The sequence below is a fragment of the Ambystoma mexicanum genome, chromosome 1q (genome assembly GCF_040938575.1).
Source record: "Ambystoma mexicanum isolate Mex_15411 chromosome 1q, UKY_AmexF1_1, whole genome shotgun sequence".
Lineage (NCBI taxonomy): Eukaryota > Metazoa > Chordata > Amphibia > Caudata > Ambystomatidae > Ambystoma > Ambystoma mexicanum.
The window spans coordinates 177,583,661-177,609,008 of NC_090922.1; the positions used below are offsets into that span (position 1 = coordinate 177,583,661).

The 25,348-nt window shown below is 48.1% G+C and overlaps 1 protein-coding gene across 1 annotated transcript in view; it reads left to right on the top strand.

Annotated features, from left to right (window-relative positions):
- TTYH1 (tweety family member 1) overlaps positions 1-25,348 on the top strand; it is a 461,219-nt gene that overhangs the window by 361,196 nt on the left and 74,675 nt on the right. Inside the window, 2 exon segments of the mRNA XM_069636812.1 lie at positions 8,747-8,842; positions 17,357-17,429. Coding sequence (XP_069492913.1) covers positions 8,747-8,842; positions 17,357-17,429 — 169 coding nt within the window.

Below are 25,348 nucleotides of genomic sequence, written 5' to 3' on the forward strand. Positions count from 1 at the left end.
GGTGAGTCTCATTTCATGCATGATGATGTGGGGTATGTGATTCGGCAATGACCTGGCAGGAAGGGGGGGGGGTGTGCGTACGTAGCAATGGCATTCCACATCATACGTTTATCGTCCACATACAGGTGATGCTGGATATCCACTGAAGAGATGGCTCCTCACACCAGTCCGGAACCCACGGGACCAGCATGAGGAGGACTACAACCATGCCCACTCACGTACCCGTGTAGTCATTGAACAGGCATTCGGCCTACTGAAGACTCGTTTCCGCTGCCTCAGCAGGTCTGGCGGGGCACTCCTGTACCGCCATGAGAAGGTTGCAAAGATGGTCATGGCATGTGTCATGCTCCACAACATGTGCGTACGTAGAAATGTGCCCATGCCCCCTGACGCAGAACTGCAAGCACCTGAAGATGGTCATGATGAGGGTGGGGATGTGGCAGCACCTCAAGGAGTCTGCGAGGCACCGGAGGGCCGTGACATTCGTCAGCATCTCATTGATGCATGCTTCTAGCACTCACGCCTGGTGGCTGATACATGGACACGGTACTCGTGGCACTGTGTGTGTCTGGTACATGCACAATATGGACTGTACGCCTATGATGGCCTAGTACACAAAGATCAATGTCCACACATCTCATTGGTTGATCGTGCATTGTTTATGGCATATGTGATATCATGTTGAACACCCTATCGACCCGCCACCCAAGTGAGCCCAACACACCCCCTCCACCCTCCTACCTCCCCCCCGAACACCAGTGTCCAAAGATGCTCATTGTCAGTGGGCAGTCGCTATTGCAAGCCCCCTCTGCGGGTATCAGGGGCACCCCTGCCTGTGGAGCGCAGGTTCCTCCCAGATCTACGTTGGGGGCTGCCCTGGACGGAACTTGCAACGGATGATGTCTCTGCCTGCTCACGTCCATGCATGTCCCTAAGGGTTTGTGAGAGCTCAGTGAGCACACGGCGCACTGCGGCAAGTTCGGCACATACGTCTTTGGACGTCGCATGCAGTTCCCCCCTCAGGCTCTCGGTGCTTCTCTCCATTTGGACTCTCAGGCTCTCGGTGCTACTCTCCATTTGGACTCTCAGGCACTCGGTGCTACTCTCCATTTGTGCCCTTAGTGTCTCTGTACTTCTCTCCATTTCTGCCCTAAGTGTCTCAGTTGATGTTTCTATGTCTGCCTTAGTGCCCCCACATTCATCGGCATGGTCCTTGAGGAGCGTGGCCAGTTGCTGCTGTTGCACGATTAACTGGTCGAGGGACTGTTGCCTCTGCTGGGCCATGTTCATTTGCGGTGGTGTCACAGAGGGGCTGGTGACCTCATGTTGCCTTGCCACAGGGCTTGTGGGGGATGGCCAGTCGTCGTCTTGTGGGTGCCCCTGCGTGGTATCCTCATGTTGTACGGGATGGGACAGACAGGGGGATTGGGACAGGTCATGGATGGATCTGACTTCGACATCCCCGTCTTCTGTGTCGGAGCATGCTGCCATCAATGGGGTGTCACCTATGGTGCTGCTGCCACCAGAGGCAGTGCCTTCTGTGGCATCCATTGGGGGGACCTGTGGTGCTGCTGTTGTGGGCATGCTGGCTGCTGGGGTGCCTGTTGATGTTCCCTCCTCTGTGCTGCCACCTGATTTGTGCTGCTGCCGTGTCTTGATGCGTGCAGCTGAGGTGGAGGGTCTTTGGCCGTTGGTCTTGGCCCTCTTTGCAGGTGTGCTGGTAGGGGTGTCCTGATGCTCGTCGTTTGGATCGGACCCTGTGGTGGAGTAAAGGAGGGCGAGGGTTATTAATGGGTCTGTGGGAATTGAAATGGCATTGTATCACATGCATTGGGGTGGTACCTGAGGGTGATTTGGGTCGGGGCCTTGGAGGTGCTTTCATTTGTGTGTGGAGTGAGGGTGCAGTTGTTTGGCAGCCTGCAGTTAGGGTGTGCCTGCTGCACGTGTAGTGGGTGTTTTAGGGGTTTTTAATTATTTATGTATTTATTGTGAGTTTTAAAGTGCGCTATCAGGCCAATGTGTGTGGACGTTCTCCTGGACATGTGTTTCTGTTGCACTATGTGGACACATGGTACTTCACATGATTGGACATTGTGGATTTAGCTTTGTTTCATTTGGGCCACCTACCTGATTCTTCGGATGTCTGCACTCCTTTCTCCATCCCTCCGACTCCCTCTATGCTCTCCATTCCAATGGTGGAGGCACAGATTTCTTCCCAGGGGGTCAACTTGATGGGTGATTCCGATCCTCCCCCGGTGGCTGTGGCAATGTTGCGGTTGGCAGAAAGTATGCTACGGACGCGTATCCGCAGGTCGTCCCATCGCTTTCTGCATTGCTGTGGGTTGCGGGGTGCGGTCCCCACCGCACTTACCCGCTGTGCCACCAGAGCCCATATGGCCTTCTTGTTCGCAAGTGCCGTCCTGGTCATTTGCGTCGAGAAGACGACGACAGCATTCTCCTGGAGGGTCTCTGTTAGCACGGTGAGTTCCTCACGGGAGAAGTGGACCTGCCGCTTGCGGTCGCACGCTTTCTTCGCTACTTTTCCCATTTTTCTTGGTTTCGCTAGGGTGGATGACGGGTTGGGGTGTGTTTCAGGGTAGTGTTTTTAGTGGTTGTGTGGATTTTGTGGTTTTATAGGTGTACGGCGGGATGTTTCCCGTTCCGGGCCCATGTTTTTACTTCCGTTTCCGTATATTTACGGTCACCGTACTTTCCGGTTGGCGCTCACTGCGGTGTCCGCTAAGATGGGTGGCGGTATTGCACCTAGGGCGCCGTACGGCGGCGGTGTGGGCCGTTTTGGGGTCATTTCCGCCATCACGGACTTTGCACTTCCGCCATGCCGTGGTGCTCGTGCCCGATGGGTCGGAATGGGCCGCACTTTGCTCCATCGTGCAATGGCGGAAACGCTATTTACGCTGTGGCGGTCCGGTCAGTCACTTTCCGCCAGGGTCGTAATGAGGGCCAATGTCTGATGCCCGCCACATACACACTGCAGGGTTGCCTATGCCAGCTCATCAAGTTTTCCTATAGCTAATGCCCACAGTGCCAGCGTTTCCCACCCAGCTCACCGTGTTTGTTTGTTTGTTTGTTTGTTTATTTATTTGTAACGTGCGCCAGACCCGAAGGTATCAGGGCACGAGAACAAGAATACTTTAAGCTTTTAAGTTACTATTCCAAGGGTTACAAAGTCACATAGTTACATGGTACAAGTTAAAACATATTAAAGTGAATACAGCAAGAAGTAGATATATATTTACAAATGAACAGTGTACAGTAGAAAAGCGGAGTTCAGTTAGGTTGCAAATCAAGTGACAGATATGTCTAGACCTTATCAGTCATTTTCTTGGAGCCACTTGATAATGTTTAATCTAAAGTGTGGGTAAGACTGGTCAGTCCTTAGAGTAGTTGGTAGGGAGTTCCACAATTGGGCCGCTTTGACCGGGAAACTGTTCCCTCCGGTTGTGGTCATTTTGAAGGGGGGGGGGGACAGATAGGCAGTGTGTGTAGGCTTCTCTGGTGGGTCTAGCTGTGGCTCTTCTTTTGAAGCTATCTGTCAGGTAGCTTGGTGCTAGGTTATTGAAGCATTTGAATGTTAAGGAGGCTGTTTTCAGCTTGATTTTGTCAGCAGTGGAGAGCCAGTTGGATTGTCTTCTAACCATTCATATGTGTTCTCTTTTGGGGATTCCTAGGGCTGCGCTAAGGACATTGTTTTGCAATATTTGGATTTTCTGAATAATATGTTTGTTAGATCCCAAGTAAAGAGTGTTGCAGTAATCCAGTTTGGATAGCACAAGTGCTCATGCCAGTGTGATGCAACTGATTGTGGAGAGATATGGTTTAGCTGATCTGATAAGCTTGCAACTGTAGGAAGTGGCAGTTGCCATAGTGTTCACTTGCTTTGTCAGGGTAAGGCAGGAGTCGAGGTAAAAGCCTAATGCGTTTACCTCCTTGGCTACTTTAATTGTGTGGTCATCTATGATAAAGTCTTGGTTCAGTTTCTTAATGTTCACTGCAGTCCCCAGTATGATGAGCTCCGTTTTATCATCATTCAGGCATATACCGTGTCGTGCCATCCATGCCTGGATGATGAGGTATATCCTATTCACCAAGGCCAAATCCTGTTCATAATCCCTGAAAGTGGGATGAGAATCTGGGTGTCATCTGCATAGTTAGTGTAGGTGACACCTAGAAGGTCCAGCTCATCAAACAGGGGCTTAGTAAAAATGTTATACATGGTAGGTGAGACGCATGATCCCTGGGGTAAACCACATGTAATGGGAACGGGGTCTGCGGCTGCCGAAGTAGAGAAGACCCTCCTAGTTCTTTCACTTAAAAATGACTTGATCCCAGTTATAGCATGTGAGGAGAAGTGTGCTGCTGATTCTAAGTGGGTACAAAGCACTTTGTGATCCACCAGGTCAAAGGCTGCTGAAAGACGCAAAAGGAGAAGCAAGGCAGTTTTTCCCTGGTCTCTAAGCTCGTCGACCTGGGTTTTGAGATCAATAAGTTCTGTTTCGGTACCGTGCTGTGGTCTGAAATCTGATTGCCGGGTACCTAGGAGTTGGTGCAATTTTTGGATCTGTAGGTAAGCCACTCTATCTAATATTTTTTGCAGAAATGGCACCGTGGTGATCGGCCTGTAATTTGTGGGTATGGCCGGGTCCAGTGTTTGCTTCTTAAGGAGAGGGAGAAACCAGGATTGCTTGAGACTACTTGGTATCATGCCTGAAGAGAATGAGGCATTAATAAGTTTGGTAATAAGTGGTGATAAATCTCTAGCAGCATCTTTTATTAATTGTGCTGGGCAGTTGTCACCTCGACAGTTTGACGGTTCAAGCGAGAGTATTATTTTCTCAACCTCTAAAATGGAGACTTTAGTAAAGTTGAATCTTTGCTCAGGTTTGGAGGTAATGAGTGGTTCGTCCCTATGGATAGTGGCAGGAGGTATGTTTTGTTTTTTATTGTCAATTTTGAGTTACAGGGTAGCAATTTTATCGTTTAGGGCTTTCTGAATGTTGGAGCGCGAAGTTTTATTTTTGACACAGTTATCAGGGACCGGGATAGGGTTCTCTAGTTCCTTTAGTATTGTGAATAGCTCCTTAGTACCAGATTTTACTTGCATTATTCTGTTGTCAAAACTTTCTTTTTTAGCTTTCCGTATTTCGGTTTTGTATTTAGTGGAAGCGTTAATAAGGGCTGCTTTGTTTACCTCTGAAGGTATCAGTTTCCAGAAGGATTCAAACCTACGTTTTTCTTTCATTAGTGATTTTAGGTGTGGGGTGAATCAGGCATTTAGATGGGCTCTAGACTTGCTGTTTCTCAGTTTCAGAGGGGCAATAGTAGCCAGGGCATTGGCCATGGCTGAGTTGAATTCATTAACTAGAGATGTTGGATCTAGTGGTTCAGGTAACGCGTTTAGGGTGGGGAGGATCAGTGGTTATAGCCTGTCAGTGGTTATATTGTTTTTGTGCTTTGTTGGCATGGGTGGTGCTACTGTATTATCTTGAGGTTGGATAGTTTTGGCATCTATAGAGAATGCTATCAGAGCATGATCTGTCCACACTTTCGAGCTGATAGAAGTAATGGTTATGTTACATTTGTGGTCAGCTACCCAGTCGAGTGTTCGACCTTTCTCGTGGGTAGGCTGTAATACTCTTTGGGTAAAACCAAGCTCTGAAAGGACATTGGCTATGTTAGTCGCCTGCAAATCTTTGTGGTCATTGAAGCCCAAGTTCATATCTCCTAATAGGAGGGCTTGTGACAAATGTTTTAGTTTGTCTGAAAGGATCGTAGAAATGTCCTCTTCGAAGGATCCAATGGGGCCTGGTGGCCTTTAGATGAGGTGCATGTTAATGGTTTGAGAATTAGATGTTAGGCGTGTGGCAGTTAATGACTCGCATGATTTAGTGTGCAGGGGTGTTTCTACTTTTATTGTTAGGTTAGTTTTGGCAATAATGGCTTTGCCTCCTCCTCAGGATTTAGTTCTGATAGCCAATGCCCACAGTGCCAGGGTTTCCCGCCCAGCTGATAGCCTGTGCCCACAGTTCCAGCGTTCCTACCCAGCTCATGTGTTCTCATAGCCAATGCCCACAGTGCCAGCCTTTCCTACCCAGCTCATCATATTTTCTGATAGCCAATGCCCACAGCGCCAGGGCACACTAGCCCAACTCGTGTTTTCAATCAAGGGGCATAATAACGACATTAACGAGTCCAGTCCTATTAGCATATTTCTATTGCAATTTCATCAAATGTACAGATGTGTGTTGCAAGATGTCACTTCTATTGGCCCAAAGCGTTGCAATCTGCCCCACTGCACCCAGAGGATCTTATAAGCGGTGAATCCAGCATTGTCTTCCTCGAACCCCACAAATGCCCCAGAATTCTGCAGCCTCCCTCCACCCACCTGAACTGGTCCAAACACAGACCCAGCTGTGCTGTCCAGGGGCGAACGGGAACGGAGCACTGACCCACTTTACTCCTGGGGAATGCTGCCGGCCGGGCATTGCTCTTCTAAGGACAGACTTCTCGATCCTCTGCCTGTATGTGTTGGAAATGGAGGGCAGGTGCCTTAAAACAACTACAACGGGCCAGGGAAACTGGGTCATGCGGAAGCATGTTGCTGGCAGAGCGCTGCAGGGTGCCCGGCAAATTACCATTCCAAGCTTGTATTGCCTCCTCCAGGCCGCCTTTTCTGCCCGATTGAATTTCCATTTAGGGGTAGAAATGATTGAATAGCGCATAGTGCATGCAATATCTGCTTGGAAACCTGTAACTCAGTTGCTTCTTAGTCGAGTTGTGACGTCCCTACCCACCTGTAGTAGGAACATGTGCTGTTTACGGTCGCATGTTTATTCAATGCACAGCTGGAGTTTAGCCTGGTAGATCAAGAATTTGTCTAATTGTCACATCTTGTTTGAAGTCACCAAAATGCATTGAAATGCATATGGTGTTGAAATGCTTCGCTATTTTTGGATATTCATAATTAGGCCATCAGAAGACATTCTTTGTCAATGGTATCAACAAAATTGCAAGTCGCCTCAGAGTTCTGTGACTTTATGAAGGAACGGAGCCTTTCCTCCACGGTGGTGACACTCTCAGTGTAAAGTGGGACAATGCTGGTCTGCGTTCTTTCAAAACACCCCCTTTTGCTTGTTGTTGAACTTGAATTGTACCCCCTTATTTCGGAAAGCAGGGAGTCAGCAACGCCCTTATATTGGAGCCTCTGCTAAGAGCATGCATGTGTGTTTAGCCTCAGCGGGTATTCTGGCTAAACATGCATGGCTATGTTTTTACCCAATGATGCCCTTTGTGTTGCATTGGCCAGTCCGTGCCCGGCTTCCGCAGCTTGTACCGCAGCCTTTCAAAGAAAAAAAGCCCAGGCCTGAGCCCCCAGGGAAGGGCTGAAAACTGGGGCTGGGTGGGAAGGTGATGGGCTGGAAAATGCTTGAAGAGGGCCTTCTCGCCAACCTCTTCAGAAGAGGCCCCTAGAGAGATGCTAATTCCTCTGGCCAATCACGGGTGGGGGCGGCCTGGTGGGGTGGGGGGGTGCAGCAAAGAGTCCGGGGAGCAATTTGCACAAGCCAGGTCCGCCCACCCAGACACCGAAAAAGCACAGAGTGACAGAAAGCAGACCTCTGCAATGTCAACTGAAAAAAGCACACTTTCCCGCGTTTTTGCAGACGAGGACGTGAACCGTAACCAGTAACCACGGGGCTTCAGTGTTGCTCTTCTATTTAGTCGCAGAACTCCTCGTGACCTGAGGCATGTTGATAATGTATGTTAGGGGGCGCTTTATCCCATATGTAATCGAATGAAGTAGCGATTCTAGCCAATGCTCCGGAGGGGGAACCCCCGCAGCTAAAAAGCGTAGGCCAGTGTAGCTGGGGGCAAGGAGGGGAGAGGAGCAAAATGCCTGCTGCAAGGTCAGCAGCCTGGGGCACAAGGGAAGACCAACACCTCCCCCCCCCCCTTATCATCCCACAGACATAAGGAGCCAGGCAGCACGAAGGACACAACAGGGTGCCACAGCGCAATAGTAGGTGCCAAGCACCAAAGATCAGGGAGGCAGGAAGCATCCTGATAAGGAACAAAGAGCACTACAAAGGCTATTCTGCAAGAATATAAGGAGCTGCTCATGTAGCAGAGAACCACAATTCATTTGGTACACTGCACGGAGCACCAAACAAGTAGTCTGCGCACACAGAATACTTCTTCTTGTTTCCCAGAACCCACCCAAGAAAAAGGGAAAAAAGAGAGAAGAACGGAGACACAGGGCAACGAACGGGCACCACGTCGTCGTGGGAAGAAGAAGGCGGCACGGGCGAGGGGGCACAACCCTGGACCTCGTGCCCAAAAGTGTACATTATGTATTATTATGATGATTATGGTGTATTGTTACGTGATGTGCAATAAAAACCACGACCTTTTATTGCCAAACACTTACACCATGTGTCAGTGGTCCCTGGGGGGGAGAAGCAAGTGGGGGATGGTCTCTGGGGAAGTACAAAGTGAAGGGGCAGTCTCTAAACTCTTGGCTCCACAGGTTACTAGGCGGGAATCCTCATCCCTTTAGTCACCTTGAAGTTGATGTGAAACATAACGTTTCCATCCAATGGGTTTCCCGCTTGAACTTCCTAGAGTTTAGAGGATGACCTTCTCGATACTGGGTTTGGAGGATGACGCTCTCTGTGCTGGGTTTGGAGGCTGTGTTGACTCTCTCTCTCTCTCTCCCTCTCTCCCCCTGCAGGTGGCTGGCCTACATCCTGCTGCTCCTCCTCGATCTCATTATCTGCCTCTTCACTTTGCTGGGGCTCGCCAAGCAGATCAAGTGGCTGGTTATTGTGTGAGTACGCCACCTGGTGGCCTCGGTATGAACTGCAACAACTCTTAAAACACTAAAGGAAACATGACAGTAGTATGCTCGAGATAACCTCTTCTGATTGTGTATTCCATCATGTACATCGGTGGGGGGGGACACTTTGTAGGCTCATGTTTGCATTCGCAACGTGTGCACATAACGTTTTAATAGATAATAGCCTACATTACTTTTTAAAAATGTTGTCCACACTGATTTCCTCTTTCTCATGGGGAGGGCAGGGGGAAGTGTGTGTTTGTATGTGTGTGCGTGTATTATTCAAGCATATTATTTTAGTTGCTGTACTTGTGGGGCATGTGGTGTGAGCACATTGCAGTTTGCGGTCCTCCTCTGCGGGTTCTCAATGTGGATGTTCATATGAATATCCCAAGCGTCTCATCCATGCTTATGTTGTTTTCGCACATAACTTCTGTGTGGATTGCATGCCTGCGCGTTTGCACATTCTGTGTGCAGTGGCCTGTCCAGGGAGTGCCCTGGGGTGGCACAAGCTACCCCTGGAATCTAATTGGCCACCGCAGGTTCAACCCCATTATCCTAAACTATGATCATTGTGTGTTTGTGCGCGCTCGTACCTCATGCCACCCCTGCAGAAGTCAGTGCCCACTTGGGCCACCCCGGTCAAAAGAGTCTGGACACGCCACTGTATGTGTGTATGCCTTATATTTCTCATGAGTGTGTGCCAAGCCTGTATGTGGGCATGCATATTCCAAGTGTGTGATCGCTAGTAACATGCATTCTTCATGTAATGTAGGTGTGCATTGCCTTTGCTTATGAATACTACGTGCACATTATGCTTATGTGTATTCTGAACCGTTTAAATGCGCCTCTGCATAGTCGGATGGATACTTGTGCGGGTGGTGTGTAGGTTACGACATGTTTTGTTTTTTGGAGGTCTGTGTTTGTGTGTAGGTTGTGTGTGTAGTGAGTTGTGTGTGCATGCAGACATTTTATGTATCGTTTTTCTGCCCATTGTCATTCTTTGTGTACTGTCTATGTGTGCTGACTCCGCCTATTGTCAAGCATGATGTCTTTGCCTTTTTGTGATCACTTGTATTGTAGGTGTGCAAGTTTATTTTGAGTCCGTTGCTCCTTTTCTCACTGTCGGTGTGCATGCACAGGTGTCATCCCCAGCCGTGCCTTTTTCTTCATACTCCAAACCCATTGCAAAGGTCTCAGTTCTAGATACATTGTTTGCATTTTACAAAGTGGACATCTCTAGTTGTGATGATCCGATACTGGCCATATTTGCAGCATGCGAGGCAATGGCAGCTGTGTGTTGAAAATCTCGAAAATGTGAGCAGGCAGCTTTGCGAGATTCCAGAAACTTCACCAAATCTGGCTTGAGTCTTCGGATGTGGCCAGCTCAGGTGTTTGTGGAACTTGGTGAACATGCATGGGGGAGGTCAAAGTTACAGAGGAAGGTGTTTTTATATATAAATTTCTCTCTCTCTCTCTCTCTCTCTCTCTCTCTCTCTCTCTCTCTCTCTCTCTCTCTCTCTCTCTCTCTCTCTCTATATATATATATATATATATATATATATATATATATATATTTCTGAGGCTTGTGGAATCTGCTTAGATCACATGCTGTGCATAGGCCGACATCTAGTGGAAGCTGCAGAGTATTACAGTTTGTTTTTCGAAACTCAAAAATGGGCGTCGACACAGGGCGTGCCAGTAATACTATCCCTAGTGTGACGTCCACTGTACCCATGATCCCTCACGCGTGTAGGACCCTCAGATTGTTTTTTTCCGCCATACTGGTCAGAAGCATTTCGCGGAGTTCCCTGGCCTTAGCCATACTTTTGCTAAATATTGTTATATTTACCCATTTCTCCACCCCAACGTCGAGTCACCGAACTTCCACACTCGACGCCGGCCCGGAGAAGAATTCGACCGTCGACAGCTGCACGACGGATTTGGCCCTCGGAAGGCCTCCGGCCTCGGCCCAGGCCTTGGAAGGCCTCTGGCCTCGGCCCTGCAAGTAGGGAGAGTGGGGGGTGGACATACTCTACACTCGTTTGGTATATAGGTACATTCTTATATATTCCTACACTTACTAGCCCGCTGCCACAAGGTGCGTATGGAGGGTACCCCTTTCCAATTCTGCCCCAAGTGCAACCGCAAGTACCCTTGGGTCGACAGGCACGCCACGTGCAATCTTTGCTTGCCGAGGGACCACCCGAGGTGAACTACAGTTCGTGTAGTAGGTTTAAACCGAAAACACTTAAGGACCGTTCGATCAAGCATTGAGCCCACCATGCCAGGCGTCAGCAGGCCATGGCAGCGGAGGGCACCTTCAGCGATGGCAGCGACGCCGTGCTTTCAGACGGCGAGGGAAACATGGCGTCAAGAGACAGCCGACCGCAAGTCCCCGACCTTGTAAGGTCGTCTGGCAGGGCGGCTATGGGGAAGACCCCCGGCAACACAAGCGCTATCCACAGCACTTCCACAAAGCACATGAAGTCCAACCGAGACTCGATGCGCAACTCGAGTTCTCGTAAAGAGGCATATAGAGAACGGTCCGAATCGGTGTCCTCTAGGCGTTCTCGATCTAGATCGCTGCATGACTCCAGGCAATCATCCACTGTTGCCAAGAGTGCCTCGCTCCCCAAGGTAACGGAAGTTCGATCGTCTGAAGACGAAGCCGACTTCCATCCCCAGACCGCACTCCAGGAGTCGGCGCCGCAGACTGCGTAACGGCAGCTCCCGAGTCCCTACTTCCACGTTCTAAAGATAGGGACACTACCCCCGAACCTCGACGCTAGGTGTCGGAAGGCTCCGGAGGGGCGAAAAAACAGGTAAAACACTCTTCCGCCCACGGGGAGGGGGGAAAACAACAGAGGAAGCAGTCTCAGCCTCCTCACACACCTCAAAAACTTCCCCTTCCACATAAACAGACAGGCAAGTCCCTGTCCTCTGTTATCCCAAGGACACCTGCTAAAACCAGTAAGTCTAGTCAGGATAAGGCGGAGAAAGCCCCAGAAAGGATCATTCCCAGTTCTAGAGAATGGTCTAGTGATGACATAGACAGGGTTATGTCAAGGATGTCTTCATTGGCAGATTTTTACACAAAAAACCCTGAACACTTTCTCCTAGAGCACCCTCAGGCTCTAAGGATCCAATACCTCCAAGTAAGAAGTCCCGGTTTGAAGCCCCAACACGGTCTTCAGACCCCTTCGATATACAGCCCTACTTCCAATATCAAGGGGATACATCCTTTTGTGAGGATCCAGATTTGGGCATGTTGGAAGAGCAAACTGGTACGGACTACTATGGGGATGATGAGGACCAAGAAGAGGAAGAGGAAGACCCTGAGACCTACAGAGTAGATTCCCCGTTAGAGAAAGAACCCCCGATTACCGACTCCCCTGTCGACAATCAACCTCTCCTGAATGAAGTTCTGTCCCGAGCGGCAGAACATTTCCACATTGACACCCAGGGTGCTCAAGAGGAGAGGGACTTCGCAGAAGATTTAGTGGGAGAAAGGAGGCCTGTTGCTCAGGCCATCCCTATCCTTAAGTCTATTCAGAGAAGAATAGACCCTTCACTTTTAAATCCTAACCTCACCAGGGCAGTGAACCCCAGGATTGAGAAACTTTTCAGGGCAGCCCAATCAGACCCACTGTATATAAGGGGGCATCTGAAACCATACTCTCTGGTTGTTACTAACACCCGTAAGAGGGCTGGAACACCCTTGTCATCGTCCGAAGCTCCTCCCGACAAGGAGAGCAAGAAACTGTATGGTTTGGGCAGGAAAGTAGCCTCCACTTCCGCCTACCAGGCAAGGATTGCCAACTCCACCACCCTGTTGGCCAGCTACAACTACCATCAGTGGGAAGAAGTCGCGGCACTCATAGACTCCGCCCCAGAACACTTAAAGAGCCAGTTGGCACGAGTTGCAGTGGAGGGAAGAGCCGTGTACGGTTGCATTATAAAAGCAACCTTTGATGCCGTGGATAACGCCGGCAGATTGATAGCAGAAGGAACTGTTATCAAGAGACACGCTTGGTTACGGCAGTCTGGATTCAAAGCTGAAACTCAAGCATCTTTGTTAGATAAACCGGTGGAGCCGGATCTGTTGTTTTGTAAGGCGGTCGAGGACGCGCTGAAAAATGCCAAGGACGAATATGAGACACTCAAATCCCTAGGCCAACTAACCAACAAACCCCCTAATCAGAGAGGGAATGGCAATTTTCGTCACCCACGTGGCCAAAATTCCCAGAGAGGATCGAACTATTTCCAGGGGCAGGGTACACCGTGGAACAATAATAACCAACAGTCTACCCAGGGTTACGGCAGGGGTAATAAAAGAGGACGTGGTAAGGGTAGAGGCAGTCCCAGTAAAGGAGGCGGCACGCCTCTACCAAAACAGTGACGCTCCGTTCACGGTCCCTTCTCACGCAACCCCAGTAGGGGGACGCATTTCCAACTTCACCCAAGTTTGGGAAGGGATCACATCAGACAGATGGGTGCTGTCCACAGTATCCACTGGGTACTGCATAGAACTGTTAGAGCGTCCCCGGAACCATCCTCCACGACAAAGAATACATTCTTTGGAACACCAGAAGATCCTCCTCAAGGAGATCGTCAATCTGCTAGCAAAGGACGCGATAGAACTCATCCCAGGACACCTGGTAAACAAGGGTATTTATTCAACTTACTTCCTTGTGCCAAAAAAAAGATTTGACAATGTGCCCAGTATTGGACTTACGGCCTTCAAACAAGTATGTCAAGCCCCAAAAATTTTGCATGACTACTCTCCAAGAGGTAATCCCCCTCCTAAAAAAGGGGGATTACATGGCAACATTGGACATGAAAGATGCCTATTTTCATATTTCCATGTTCCCAGCGCACAGAAAGTACTTGCGCTTCAAGGTGGACAGTCGGCACTACCAGTTCAAGGTACTGCCCTTCGGGATAGCTTCGGCTCCAAGGGTATTCACTAAGGTACTGGCGGTGGCAGCAGCACACCTACGCAGGGAGGCAATCCCGGTGTACCCTTACCTGGACGACTGGCTCATCACGGGGGAGACCCCAGTAATTTGCAGAACAAACATTCAAAGGACAATCGACCTCCTCTTCGAATTGGGCTTCTCAATAAAGAGAAAAAGTCAAGTCTGGTGTCAAGCACCTCCAAACAGTTCCTAGGAGCTATCCTAGACACTCAAGAGAGGTTGACCTTTCCTTCCGAGGAAAGAATTCAGAATATACTGCTGCAAATTCCGCAATATCAGTACGGTCGACAGATAACGGTACGCAAAGCAATGCGGTTGCTGGGCATGATGGCGTCATGTATTTACCTGGTCCCCCACGCGTGCCTGCGCATGCGTCCCATGCAGGAATGGTTGGCGAAACAGTGGTCTCAGGCAAGTGGTCAGTGGGACGATCTAGTGGTCGTTTCGCCAACACTTGTACAAAGCCTAAACTGGTGGACAAGAGAAAATCTGTCCAAGGGGAAACCCTTTTACGATCCCGAGATACAGGCGGTAGTCACAACCGATGCATGCCTGACAGGGTGGGGAGCTCACCATCTCCACCACACAGCTCAGGGTCTCTGGTCTCACTCAGTGGCCAAGAATCACATCAACCTGCTAGAACTTCTGGCAATATTCAGAGCGCTTCAAGCATTCGAGCCCTACCTGCTAAATCTGTCAGTGCAAATCCGGACGGACAGCACTACAGCCATGCTTTACCTGAACAAGCAAGGAGGGACTCGTTCACCAAATCTGTCCAAGCTTGCCCAGAAAATTTGGAAATGGGCACTCAGACGGAACATCTTCCTGTCATCGCAACATGTTCCAGGGGATCTCAATTCTCTAGCGGATGCTCTAAGCAGAGACCCCCTCCCAGAAGAACACAAATGGTGTCTACACAGAGATGTAGTAGAAAATATCTTCACTCAGTGGGGTTTCCCCACTGTAGACCTATTTGCCACAAGCGAAAACAGACAATGCCCAGAATTTGCATCCAAGTTCGCCCAACCAGACTCCCAGGGGAACGCCCTGTGGATGAACTGGTCAGGAATGTTTGCGTACGCTTCTCCACCAACTCCTCTCATCAGGAAGGCGGTCAACAAGATGAACAGAGAGTCGACGACGCTCGTCCTGGTTGCTCCCATGTGGGTGAGACAACCGTGGTTCCCACACTTACGCAGATTAGCCGTGTGCAAACCGATCAAACTTCCGGCCTGGTACAACCTACTGTCCCAGCACCAAGGTCAAACAGTGCATCCTCAGCCCAACTCAATGAACCTGGCAGCATGGCTCCTGAGGTCATAGAGTTCGGACATCTCAATTTACCACAGAGGCGAATGGACATCCTAAAAGAATCTAGGAAACCAAACACAAGGCACTGCTACTTTGACAAATGGAAGAGATTCATTATCTGGTGCCAGAATAAACAAATCAACCCAGTTGATTGCACTCCTTCCACTATTGTTACATACATACTCCACCTGCTGGATGCAGGACTGGTTTTTAACTCACTGAAGGTACACCTGGCAGCTCTGTTGGCATACACCACTTCCCATAACAAGGTGTCGTGGTGGAAAGTACCAGTAGTTAAAGCCTTCATGGAAGGAGTAAAGAGACTTGACCCTCCTATTTCAAACCCACCACCAGGATGGGACCTTACCGTGGTGCTATCTAAACTCATGGGCCCCCCATTCGAGCCCATGCACAAAAGCAGTCTCAAACACCTGACTTACAAAACGGCCTTCTTAGTAGCAATTACATCTATAAGAAGAGTCAGTGAAATTCAGGCTCTGTCAGTGCAATATCCCTTCTTTACTGTCCATAAAGATAAACTGGTTTTACGCACACACCCTAGGTTTTCACCTAAGTTTATTTCAAAATTCCACGTGAACCAGTCCATCGAGCTTCCGGCTTTCTTCCAAGACCCACAAAGCTCGGCTGAGGTGAAACTACACATACTAGATGTGCGTAGGGTGGTCCTCTACTATGTAAACAAGACCAGACCACTAAGGAAAACAGATCAGCTGTTTGTCTCCGTAGCTACAAGCAGAGAGGGGGATCGCGTCTCTAAAGGTGCCATCTCTAAGTGGATTATTAACTGTATCCAGCTGTGTTACTCACTTTCTGAAAAAACTCTGCCTTTCACGCCTAGGGCCCACTCCACAAGAGGCATTGGGGCCACTCTGGCTTTCATTGCAAATGTACCCCTTGACACCATTTGCAAAGCAGCTACTTGGAGCTCTATTCACACTTTTACTCAGCAGTACTGCATTGACACCCATTCCAAGACAGATACCCAAGTGGGTCAAGCGGTTCTAAGACATTTATTTGCTCATGACCCTTCTCACATCCCACCTCCTTCTTCAGGTACTGCTCGCTAATCTATGCACAGCATGTGATCTAAGCAGATTCCACAAGCCTCAGAAGGGATACATCACTCACCGTAATCGTATTTCTGATGCTTGTATCTGCTTAGATTCACATGCGACCCACCCTTCCTCCCCTCGGAGAGAAGGCGCATGGATGCTTGTAGTCTTACCTTTCTTTATATCTGCTTGGATCATCTTTACTCACGCTTCTCCTCATGCTACCTCATGTCAGAAAAAATACAATCTGAGGGTTCTACACGCGTGAGGGATCATGGTTACAGTGGACGTCACACTAGGGATAGTATTACTGGCACGTCCTGTGTCGACGCCCATTTTCGAGTTTCGAAAAAAAAAACGAATACTCTGCAGCTTCCACTAGATGTCGGCCTATGCACAGCATGCGAATCTAAGCAGATACAAGCATCCAAAATACGATTATGGTGTATCCCATATATATACATAGGTGGAGCTTGCTCCGCAGCATGCATCAATAATTTTCATTATTTAAAAAATGCATAAAGGATTCCAAGTGAAATGTATAAACTGCCACATCCCAACAAAGTTTTGCCTTCTTAGGGCCCGATTCATGGAACGTTTAGCACGGTGCAAAGTGGCTTTGCACTGCCAACAACCACTTTGAACCAGGCCTAATTCAAAGAGTGGTGCAAAGTGTACTTTGCACTGAAAAAGTCCTATTTGCACCGTGCTAAACGGGCCTAATTGAAATAAAAGCACTAAGTCTGTGCTACTTAGTGCTTTCTTTGTGAATTAGGCCCATTTAGTAGGGCGCAAAGAGTACTTTTGCACTTCAAAGTGACTTTGCTCCGCAAAAATACACTTTGCACCGCTCTGTGGATTACGTCTGGTTCAACGCGTATGTTGGCAGTGCTGAGTCGCTTTGCACCGCACTACACGTCCCATGAATCGGGCCCTGAATGTCTTCTCAAGAGCCGAAAGGCATATTGCTGAGAAAGCCCCATTGCAGTGAATTTGTTCTGGCACCGCACTGGTGCCCCCACGCAGCAGGCCTGACTTGCTGCTTCCCAGGCCATGTGGGCATTCAGTCCTCCCTGCAGCCCTGGACTGCAGTAACCTCTGTCCTGGCAGGCCCTGATCCTTCTCTCTCATTCCTTTAGGATGACCGTGATGACGTTCTTCGTGCTCATCCTGAGCTGGGCGTCCATGGGGCTGGAGACGGCAGCAGCTGTGGTAAGTTTCCAACTTAAAATGTAATAGTCTGTGTCTCTCTTTCCACTTGTCTGTCCGTTGATGTTGGAGTCCAGTCCCTCCAGATGGCCTGAAGGGCTTTTTTTTATAGGTACTGAAAGGCAACTCAGTAAGGACGGCTTTTGTGTAACCTGCTTTAAAACATTCTTAGGGTCTCCCTAGCAGTAAGGCTTCGTGTCGTCCTATTCAGGTCCTTTGGGAACCTTCTTTACAGATTGGGCGACCTTAAAAACTTTTTAAAGTAGGACTCTGCAGCCGATTTGCCTGTTAAGATGTTTTGGACGTCAACTCCCATGATGCCTCACCATTCACTTTGCTGTCTAGGGCTGTTGGGATTTGTAGTCCAAAGCATAAGATAGCATAGTGCTTTTTTAAAGCAATATTTGAACTTTCAAAAAGGGAGTCCTGCAGTACAAGAAACAAGGACCCAATGCTTATAAAATTTCAATCTGCTTCAGAGTGCATTCCCACAATGCAGCACTCCACTGAATCCTCATTAGAAATGCATGTGTGTCATTTCAGGCCTCGGAAGTAATAGCGTTCATGGACTGCAGGTTCGAAATAACTGGACGCAGGTAGTGAAAAGTATCACCATATTCCCCCCACACTTGTTTCACTGCACTGGCTGCCAGTAAATGCTTCCGTCCATTTTGAAGCGTGTTCCTTGATGTCTAGGGCCGTGATATTAATAGAAATGCTGCACTATTGAGCAGTGGTGGATTTCGTGAGGTTTAAGATCCTCCCATAGTCAGGAGCAAGCCCAGCTCGAGGCTCCGAGGAGCGGGAGCGAGGACACATAGGAGCAAGATTTTTCAGTCTGCGCACCTAAAATTTTGACCGACCTCCCTGCTATATCGGGTCCTGCTCCGGGTCCTGCTCCCGCTATGTTGACTTTTAGGAAAGAGGAAACAACGTTTCTGTCTGACAGTGTGTGTAGATTCCTGCACATTGATTTACTGTCTGCCTAATGCTCATATTCTGAGGCCTTCAATATGACTCTGTTTGTTTGTATATTGTTGTGAATTTGAAGAGTGCTCAGATAATTGTCTGCTTCATTGAAATAATTGGAATAGAAAATAAAAACAAATTTGAGGACGAGCCCAATACTGGAAAAATGTCTACTGTAAATGAAACCTATTCCTTAAGACGGTGCTAAAAAAAGGATGGCGGTCTCCAAGGACACCAACGCTGCGGCCATACCTCGGGGAGCCGGCAGAGAATAGAGCTGCCCTTTATCCAATGATAGGATCCATGTGCCAGGCAAAAATAAAACCCTGGACACGTGTTCTTGCGCTGGCTTGGTTTCTGCCCCTGTGCAGAAAAAAAGGAAACTGGTTACCCCTCCTTTTGCACTTAGCACCTGAGCATGTACACACAAAGACACCTTGGGCTGACCTAATGATTTGGTCAACATACACAAAAAGGGAAAAATGTATATGTATGTATTGTCTCGGTAAGATAGCTCAGCGGTAATGTGCTCGCCTTGGAAGCAAGAAACCACGAAGCACCACAGGTTCGATCCCTGGGTCCACGCTTAGAAACCTCTGGGTATTAAGCGCGTTATAAATAACCTATCATATATGAAAAAATGCACTCATCATGTCAAAAATAACCAAACACTCATAAAAAGGGGCAAATTATACACTCTACAAAATACCCATCAATGTGACTGGGAGTTAGTAGTGGGTGACTTATCCATCAATACTCTGATATCACATCAATATTGTCAGTGCTCTGGTATTCAGGTGTATTGGTATAATCTATGATGATCAAAGATTCGTCTGACACAAATCAAATGGTCACTCCACTTCTAACAGTTCTTGATTTTTAAAGATGAAAAAGGAGAAACGAGCCTTATAATGCAGCCTTGTAGTCGTCGTCTACCCCTCCGTTACCCCATTATATTGAAAGAGTGGAGGGCTTGGTCAGATATCCTTGCTCTCACTGAGAAAGAAAAGAAGCCAAGGCATCCAGACGAAATGAGGTGACTCAAAGATCTGAAAATGAGCCTCCTGATCCATTCAGGATCCAAACGATCTAAGTGAGATTACTAGGATCTGCGCAAGCACAGGCATGTGCCCCTTAAGAAGCTCTGCGCGGGTAAACCTCAGAAGCATATCAATGACCATGGCAATTCTGGTCTTTTTTGCCTCTACGCAGTGGTTTGTTTAGGCCAAGGGCGCATTAGTCGGGCATTTCTGGACTACCCTTTTACCATGGGGCGAGTATTCAGGCCTAGTGTATTGGGAGTCATTCCAAATATATCTTACCTTCCTGAATTTAATGAAGTGCCAAAGGTAGCTTGATCCCTATAGAAGGGCCTTGCTGATATGGCAGACGTTGAGCTGTTATCACCATTGTCCTTTTCTGTACCCATCTCCTGAGAGTAGACAGGAGGAAAAGAACTTCTCCATTGGGTGACCGGTCTAAGAATTTCTACTATGCTTCCAGGAAACAGCTTGAAGATTTGAAGCATGCCTGCCACTTCATCATAGCATGTACAGTGATCCTTCCATGCATATATGTACTGGCTCGGTCCGATCGAAGATCATGCCAAGTATTTCAAATGCAATATCTCAGACATCCAGCAGCCTCCCTGTGATATCGTCTCTTTCTTGAGTGTGACACTCTCTTTTATACTGTTCAATCTTTTACAACATTTCACAGGCACATCTGGGCAAGTCTGGCTGCACATTTTATTGACAGACTGTTGAACTGTGGCGGAATGTGTTGACAAGATGATAGCAAGAGCTCCTCCCTTGCTTTAGGCCACAGATACCCCACACGACTAGTGTATTGATGATATAATATTGTATTCATATAGCGCGGGGAGGGGAGGTTTCATCGCAGCAGAATTCATCGAGTTGTTTTGAATGGATTTTGTCGAAAATATATGTGGGGGGTGAGTTTAGGCTCATAATTAATGTAGAGACACTAATGGGGGTGATGGGAGCTGCGGAGGCCCACCACCGCATATATTTGCAGCAAAATCAACCGTCAAACAAAAGAAAACGATGAAATCGACCGCAATGAAAAAAACGCGACAAAATCACATAGAAGCGTGTAGCACATCATATCAGTCTCCTCCAGTCCACCTTTTCAGCTCTGAATTACCAGGTGCTATTATTATCCCATGCTGATTTGTGTTTGATTCATCCACCCCAAAAGGATGAAAGTCTAAGTCAGTCCATTGATGTACCCGTGTAGCTGTTGACCCAGGGCTGATGTCCAATGACTTAATAGAGTTAATTTCCGGCAGTCCTCTAAACTGGTGGTCTGGCCCTTTAGAGTGAACGATGAACCTTTTAATTCCATGCCTCAGCATTTGAGGACAAGTTCCTGGGTTGGATAGTTATGGCTAACCTTTGCTTCTTCATCTACAGGAGGACCCGTGGGAACAACCACACATTTGTGGGGTAAAGGGTCTAAGACTTTAGGCCTGGATATTGTTGTCCTTTTTATGCTATGGAGTGAACCCACCTCATAAGGGAGAAGTCTTTCTCTGCTCCCCGGCTCTGGTGCCCTGGCAGGAGCTAGTGAAGCTGGAGCTCACGGCTCTGGTACTGTTAATGGTTCTGGCACTTATAGTTGTGGATCAAGCGCTGGTTAGGTTGGCTGTATAAGTAGTGACTGCGCAGCAACCAGTGGTCCTGGTTCGTTTTTCCAGGAAAACATTGTGAAGTTTCAAGAACCTGTGTTTGTGGAACCATTGAAGACATCCTTTGCAAGGATACATTGGCCCGTCACTGTAGTACAACTGGAGGGGCACAGGCGGTCTCGGTTACGAAACAGCTACTGGAACCACGGGTAGTCGTGGACCTGGCGCTGAGCGTACATCAGTTCCTGGAACTTTATCATGTAAGAAGGCATTACTGAACACTTGGCAGGGAAGAAAATATATTACATGAGAAAACTTCACACTGTTTTGTCTTTAGTTTTAGAAGGTTGTGGTGCTGTATAATTTCTTGGCTGCCAGTGCTGCCAGAAGGACGATTTCCCTACTTCTCTCAAACAAATGAAGATTTGTGTATTCTTGAAATCCACAGTCTCGTTGAATCCAATATGGCCGCCGAGCTCCAAGTGGCAAGAGGAATGGTGAGGAGCAGACATGATGGGCAAAATAAGCTTAGGAAACCTCAGCGTGAGGAACAGATGGTGCCCTATCCCGGGTCTCACCATTTGCAACAAGGACAACAGTTAATACAAGTTCAACTGTGGCTGCAAAATGCTTGTGAACTATTTTCTATTGGATTTCTTTCTTCTTTGCTTTAGTAGCATTCCCTCGGAAACCTGTTCCGTGGTTGGAGTCTACAGCACCTCTAATAGCATTCACACATTCTGCTGGGTTAAGGAGCCCTGCGAGAGAATTGCCAACTTTCTGTGTAAGTTAAGGGCAATCTTGAGATTCCTCAGCTTTTTCCCCGCTTTCCTTGGAGGGGAAAGACGCTCAATATTAGCATTTCTCCACTGTACGGAAAACATGTTGCTGTTAATACACTCAAAGCACCCTACCAAGGCTCTGAACATTACTCGTCTCTATCTCAGGATTTGCCTGGAGAAGATCATATAATTGGTCCTCTGTCTTTTATAGGGCAATATCGCGCCAGGTGCCTTGCCAGAGACCTGAAGAGAGGTGACCCTTATCTTGGCCTGTGCCAGTGATACGCAAGGTTGCACTGTAGTGGTGACAGGCTTCGCGAAGGCTGCAGACACACTGAGGAGAGATCTGCATCTTCCCGGCAGGCAGAAGTGTGCCAATTCCTCCATTGCTGGTAGCTCTCTAGTAGAACCGGTGTGATTCTGGCCTGATGTCGCCGAGCGCAAGTTGTGCTGGGTTTCAGACATTGGCCACCGCGGTGAAACGCAAAGCCTTCTGTGGTTCCAAACCTTAGAGATCAGACAGGAGAGAGTTCAGAGGCACAGGGGATTGGATCTCGAATAATAGACCAGCCTCCTGATCCCTCCAGGAGACACACTGCACTAGATCCCCGTACCGAGCAAGCACCGAGCACCGAGCAAGCATCCCAGCCTTCAGTGCATCCGACAGTGAAGCAGGCTGCCTGCCGACATTTTAGTAGAAAAGTCTGTCCTTTCTGAAAGCAGACTTTCTGCCTATTGCCTTCTTACGTCAATGCGGCACCTCAGGCGGGAGGATGGTCTTAGATTGCAGACAGAGACCTGGCATTAACCCCAAATCTGATATGCAGGTCGAATTCTCTTTAGACTGCTCTCTGGAAACAATAGACCCTTTGGTTGGGGAAGTAAGTAATAGGATCGCAGACCCTCTCCTTGGGCACTGTTCTCTCAAATGTCTCCTATGGGCATTTCCAAACATTTCCCTCAGCAGTAAAGAAGCAGCTTGAGGCTACGCTTGACAACGAAGCTCAGAGGTGATATTGTCCACATGGCAATAAATGCCCAAACATTCATGCCAGATATAAAGATTGCAAGTCTTATAATAAAAAAAAGATTGACTGCAGGGAGATCAGTCTTAAAAGAAAATTGAAATAACTGAGGCAACTCGTCTTAGTCCTTCATCCTCTAATAACTGAGGCAGCTCGTCTTAGTCCTTCATCCTCTTCAGTGTTCTTCTGTATGGACTGTGCAGCCATATTACAGCATTATAGCAGGGGCATCACTCTTTCAAGTCTTAATAGCCTAAGAGTGGATGGCTTGAGCCAATGGCAATGCTCCGCTCCATGCTACCCACCAATCAGTGTACATGTTTTCTTTGCCTAGAACCGATTTAAAGTGAAGCAGCATGGGCTGTACAACCCAAGGACTGAACATGCAGGCAGTACTGCAGTGAGTAACTTGTACGTATTCCTATATCCTTGCATTTGCAGTGAGATGATAGTAGCATGATGCCCAGTGCACAATCTAGCGAAAGAAAATGTCTGCAATCTTTGGCCAGGCGGGCCACCTGACATGGAACTAACACCCAAGGTCTAGTCTTTAGTGGTAGCCCAGGTGGCCGCTTTGCATGTCTCTGTATCCCTGTAGAATGTGTTGGCACAACTGATTGAATATAAATTGTGGCGGAATACTACAATGGATCTAACTCTCTGAAGCCTTACCCACCTCTTTGCCCAGTAACAAGTCACTATATGTTTAAGGCTTTTTAGAGACACTGTGGTCCATTTTAGGAAAAGAACAAGGGAATCTGGCTCCTGCCCCAATCACGTGATGAATGGCTGACAAACACCATTTGTTGCTCTTCATTTGTGTTGCCCGGATGGGCAAAATTCCCATCAGACTTGCGGAGCGCAGCACCTCAGCGGGTTAGAGTGAGTTTGGAGATGGCTCTCAGCCTGCCAACTAACATACTGTGGAAGGTGGCATGACTGTGAGGGGCTTACATATCCCATGCAGCCCTTTCTCTAAACCAAAGGTGCATGCCTCCTAAAGCCCTTAGCACCCCGCTTAAGGTGATGAGTGGAGTCTCCAGACTGACCCCCAACCCCCGCCCATCTTCCAATTCTCAAATCCATCTTGCACAGAGTGTGCAACGTAGTTGTTTGAGTTAGATAGTAGTGAAGTGGCAGCTGTCTGCAAAGACCAGTGGTAGGAGTGTCTCCTAGGCTTGGCCGCTGTGTGTAAGCTATGGAAATGAGATTATTATGAATCTCATATCTGCCCAAACTGTAACTTGTATGCAATCGTTAATGCACAGTATCATATAAGGTCATTCTCTCTGCAGGGCAATGTTCCCTTTATCATTTATCATATACATTTAGACCATGGCAAAGTATTATTTAAACATGTAATGTTGACCAAATATACTTGTAATGTGCATGCAGTGTGTATGCAGTGGCAGGTAAATTAGTAGGGAGTCCTTCAACTGCAGTCAGTTGCTCCAAGGTTGGACAGTCACATGCATACACGTTCCTTGGCTCACTTTTTAGTGCAGCATTCCCTTGTTTGTTGGATGGGTTCCACACCACATTCGGTCCATGCCATCAATCACATATTCACTGACAAAGCAAATCACACAGCAGCTCACACCCAACACAGAAATCCGCTAAATTTATTTCAAGTCAGGGTACTAGTTATCACTGCGAAAAAACAAATACCTTTAAATTGCATGCAATTGACAAAGATAACTTGCAATGTCCTTCTTATAATGGAGTGTGCAGTTCATCATGTATGTTCAGCCTAAGGTCTGTGGACCTGCCAGACAACCTACAGCTCTTTGAGGGCACGTGTTACATACCAAGGCCCCGGTGGATACACTTGGGCGAAACCTGCCAGATTGACCTGAAGGCAGAGTAGCCTTCCCAATGGAACAGCCAAGAGGGTAGAAAGCGAACCCGCTGGCCAATCAAGAAAGCAAAGGGTTTGGGAAAGGCCACCTGGTCTTCTCAGCAGCTGAAAAGGAAGGAGAGAAGGAAGTGAGTAAAAAGGGAAAGAATACTGCAAACTGTACCTCACTCCCCTTTAGATCTCCTGTTACCTGATCTGGTGGGGAACCGTAATATCAGAAAAAAACAGTGAGAACAAAAACGCCTGCACTACAAAAACGGAGATACACAAAAGCCAACCAGAACTAGCACTACCCCGGGCAGGGCGGGGACACAACTAATAAGAGAGAGAGAGCACAACAATTCTAAAGAGTGTCAGGAGACCAATGAATGCTGGGTTTCCAAATCCCCAAGCCAAAGTCAAAGCAGTCCCAGAGCCAAAGCCAGGTCTATGCACGAATTCCACAAGATAACCCTAGTTGGCATCACAATACCCTAAGCTAGTTCCAAGAAAACAGCGGCCTGGGTCAATACAAGCTGGAAAACAGTGAATGTGAACGGAGTGTCACAAAAACTGGAAACAGACAGCTGTGACGAGCTGACACTTACCTGTTTGAACACGTTTGCGAGTCTCCGGGTCTGGTTCTTGGACGCCAAAAT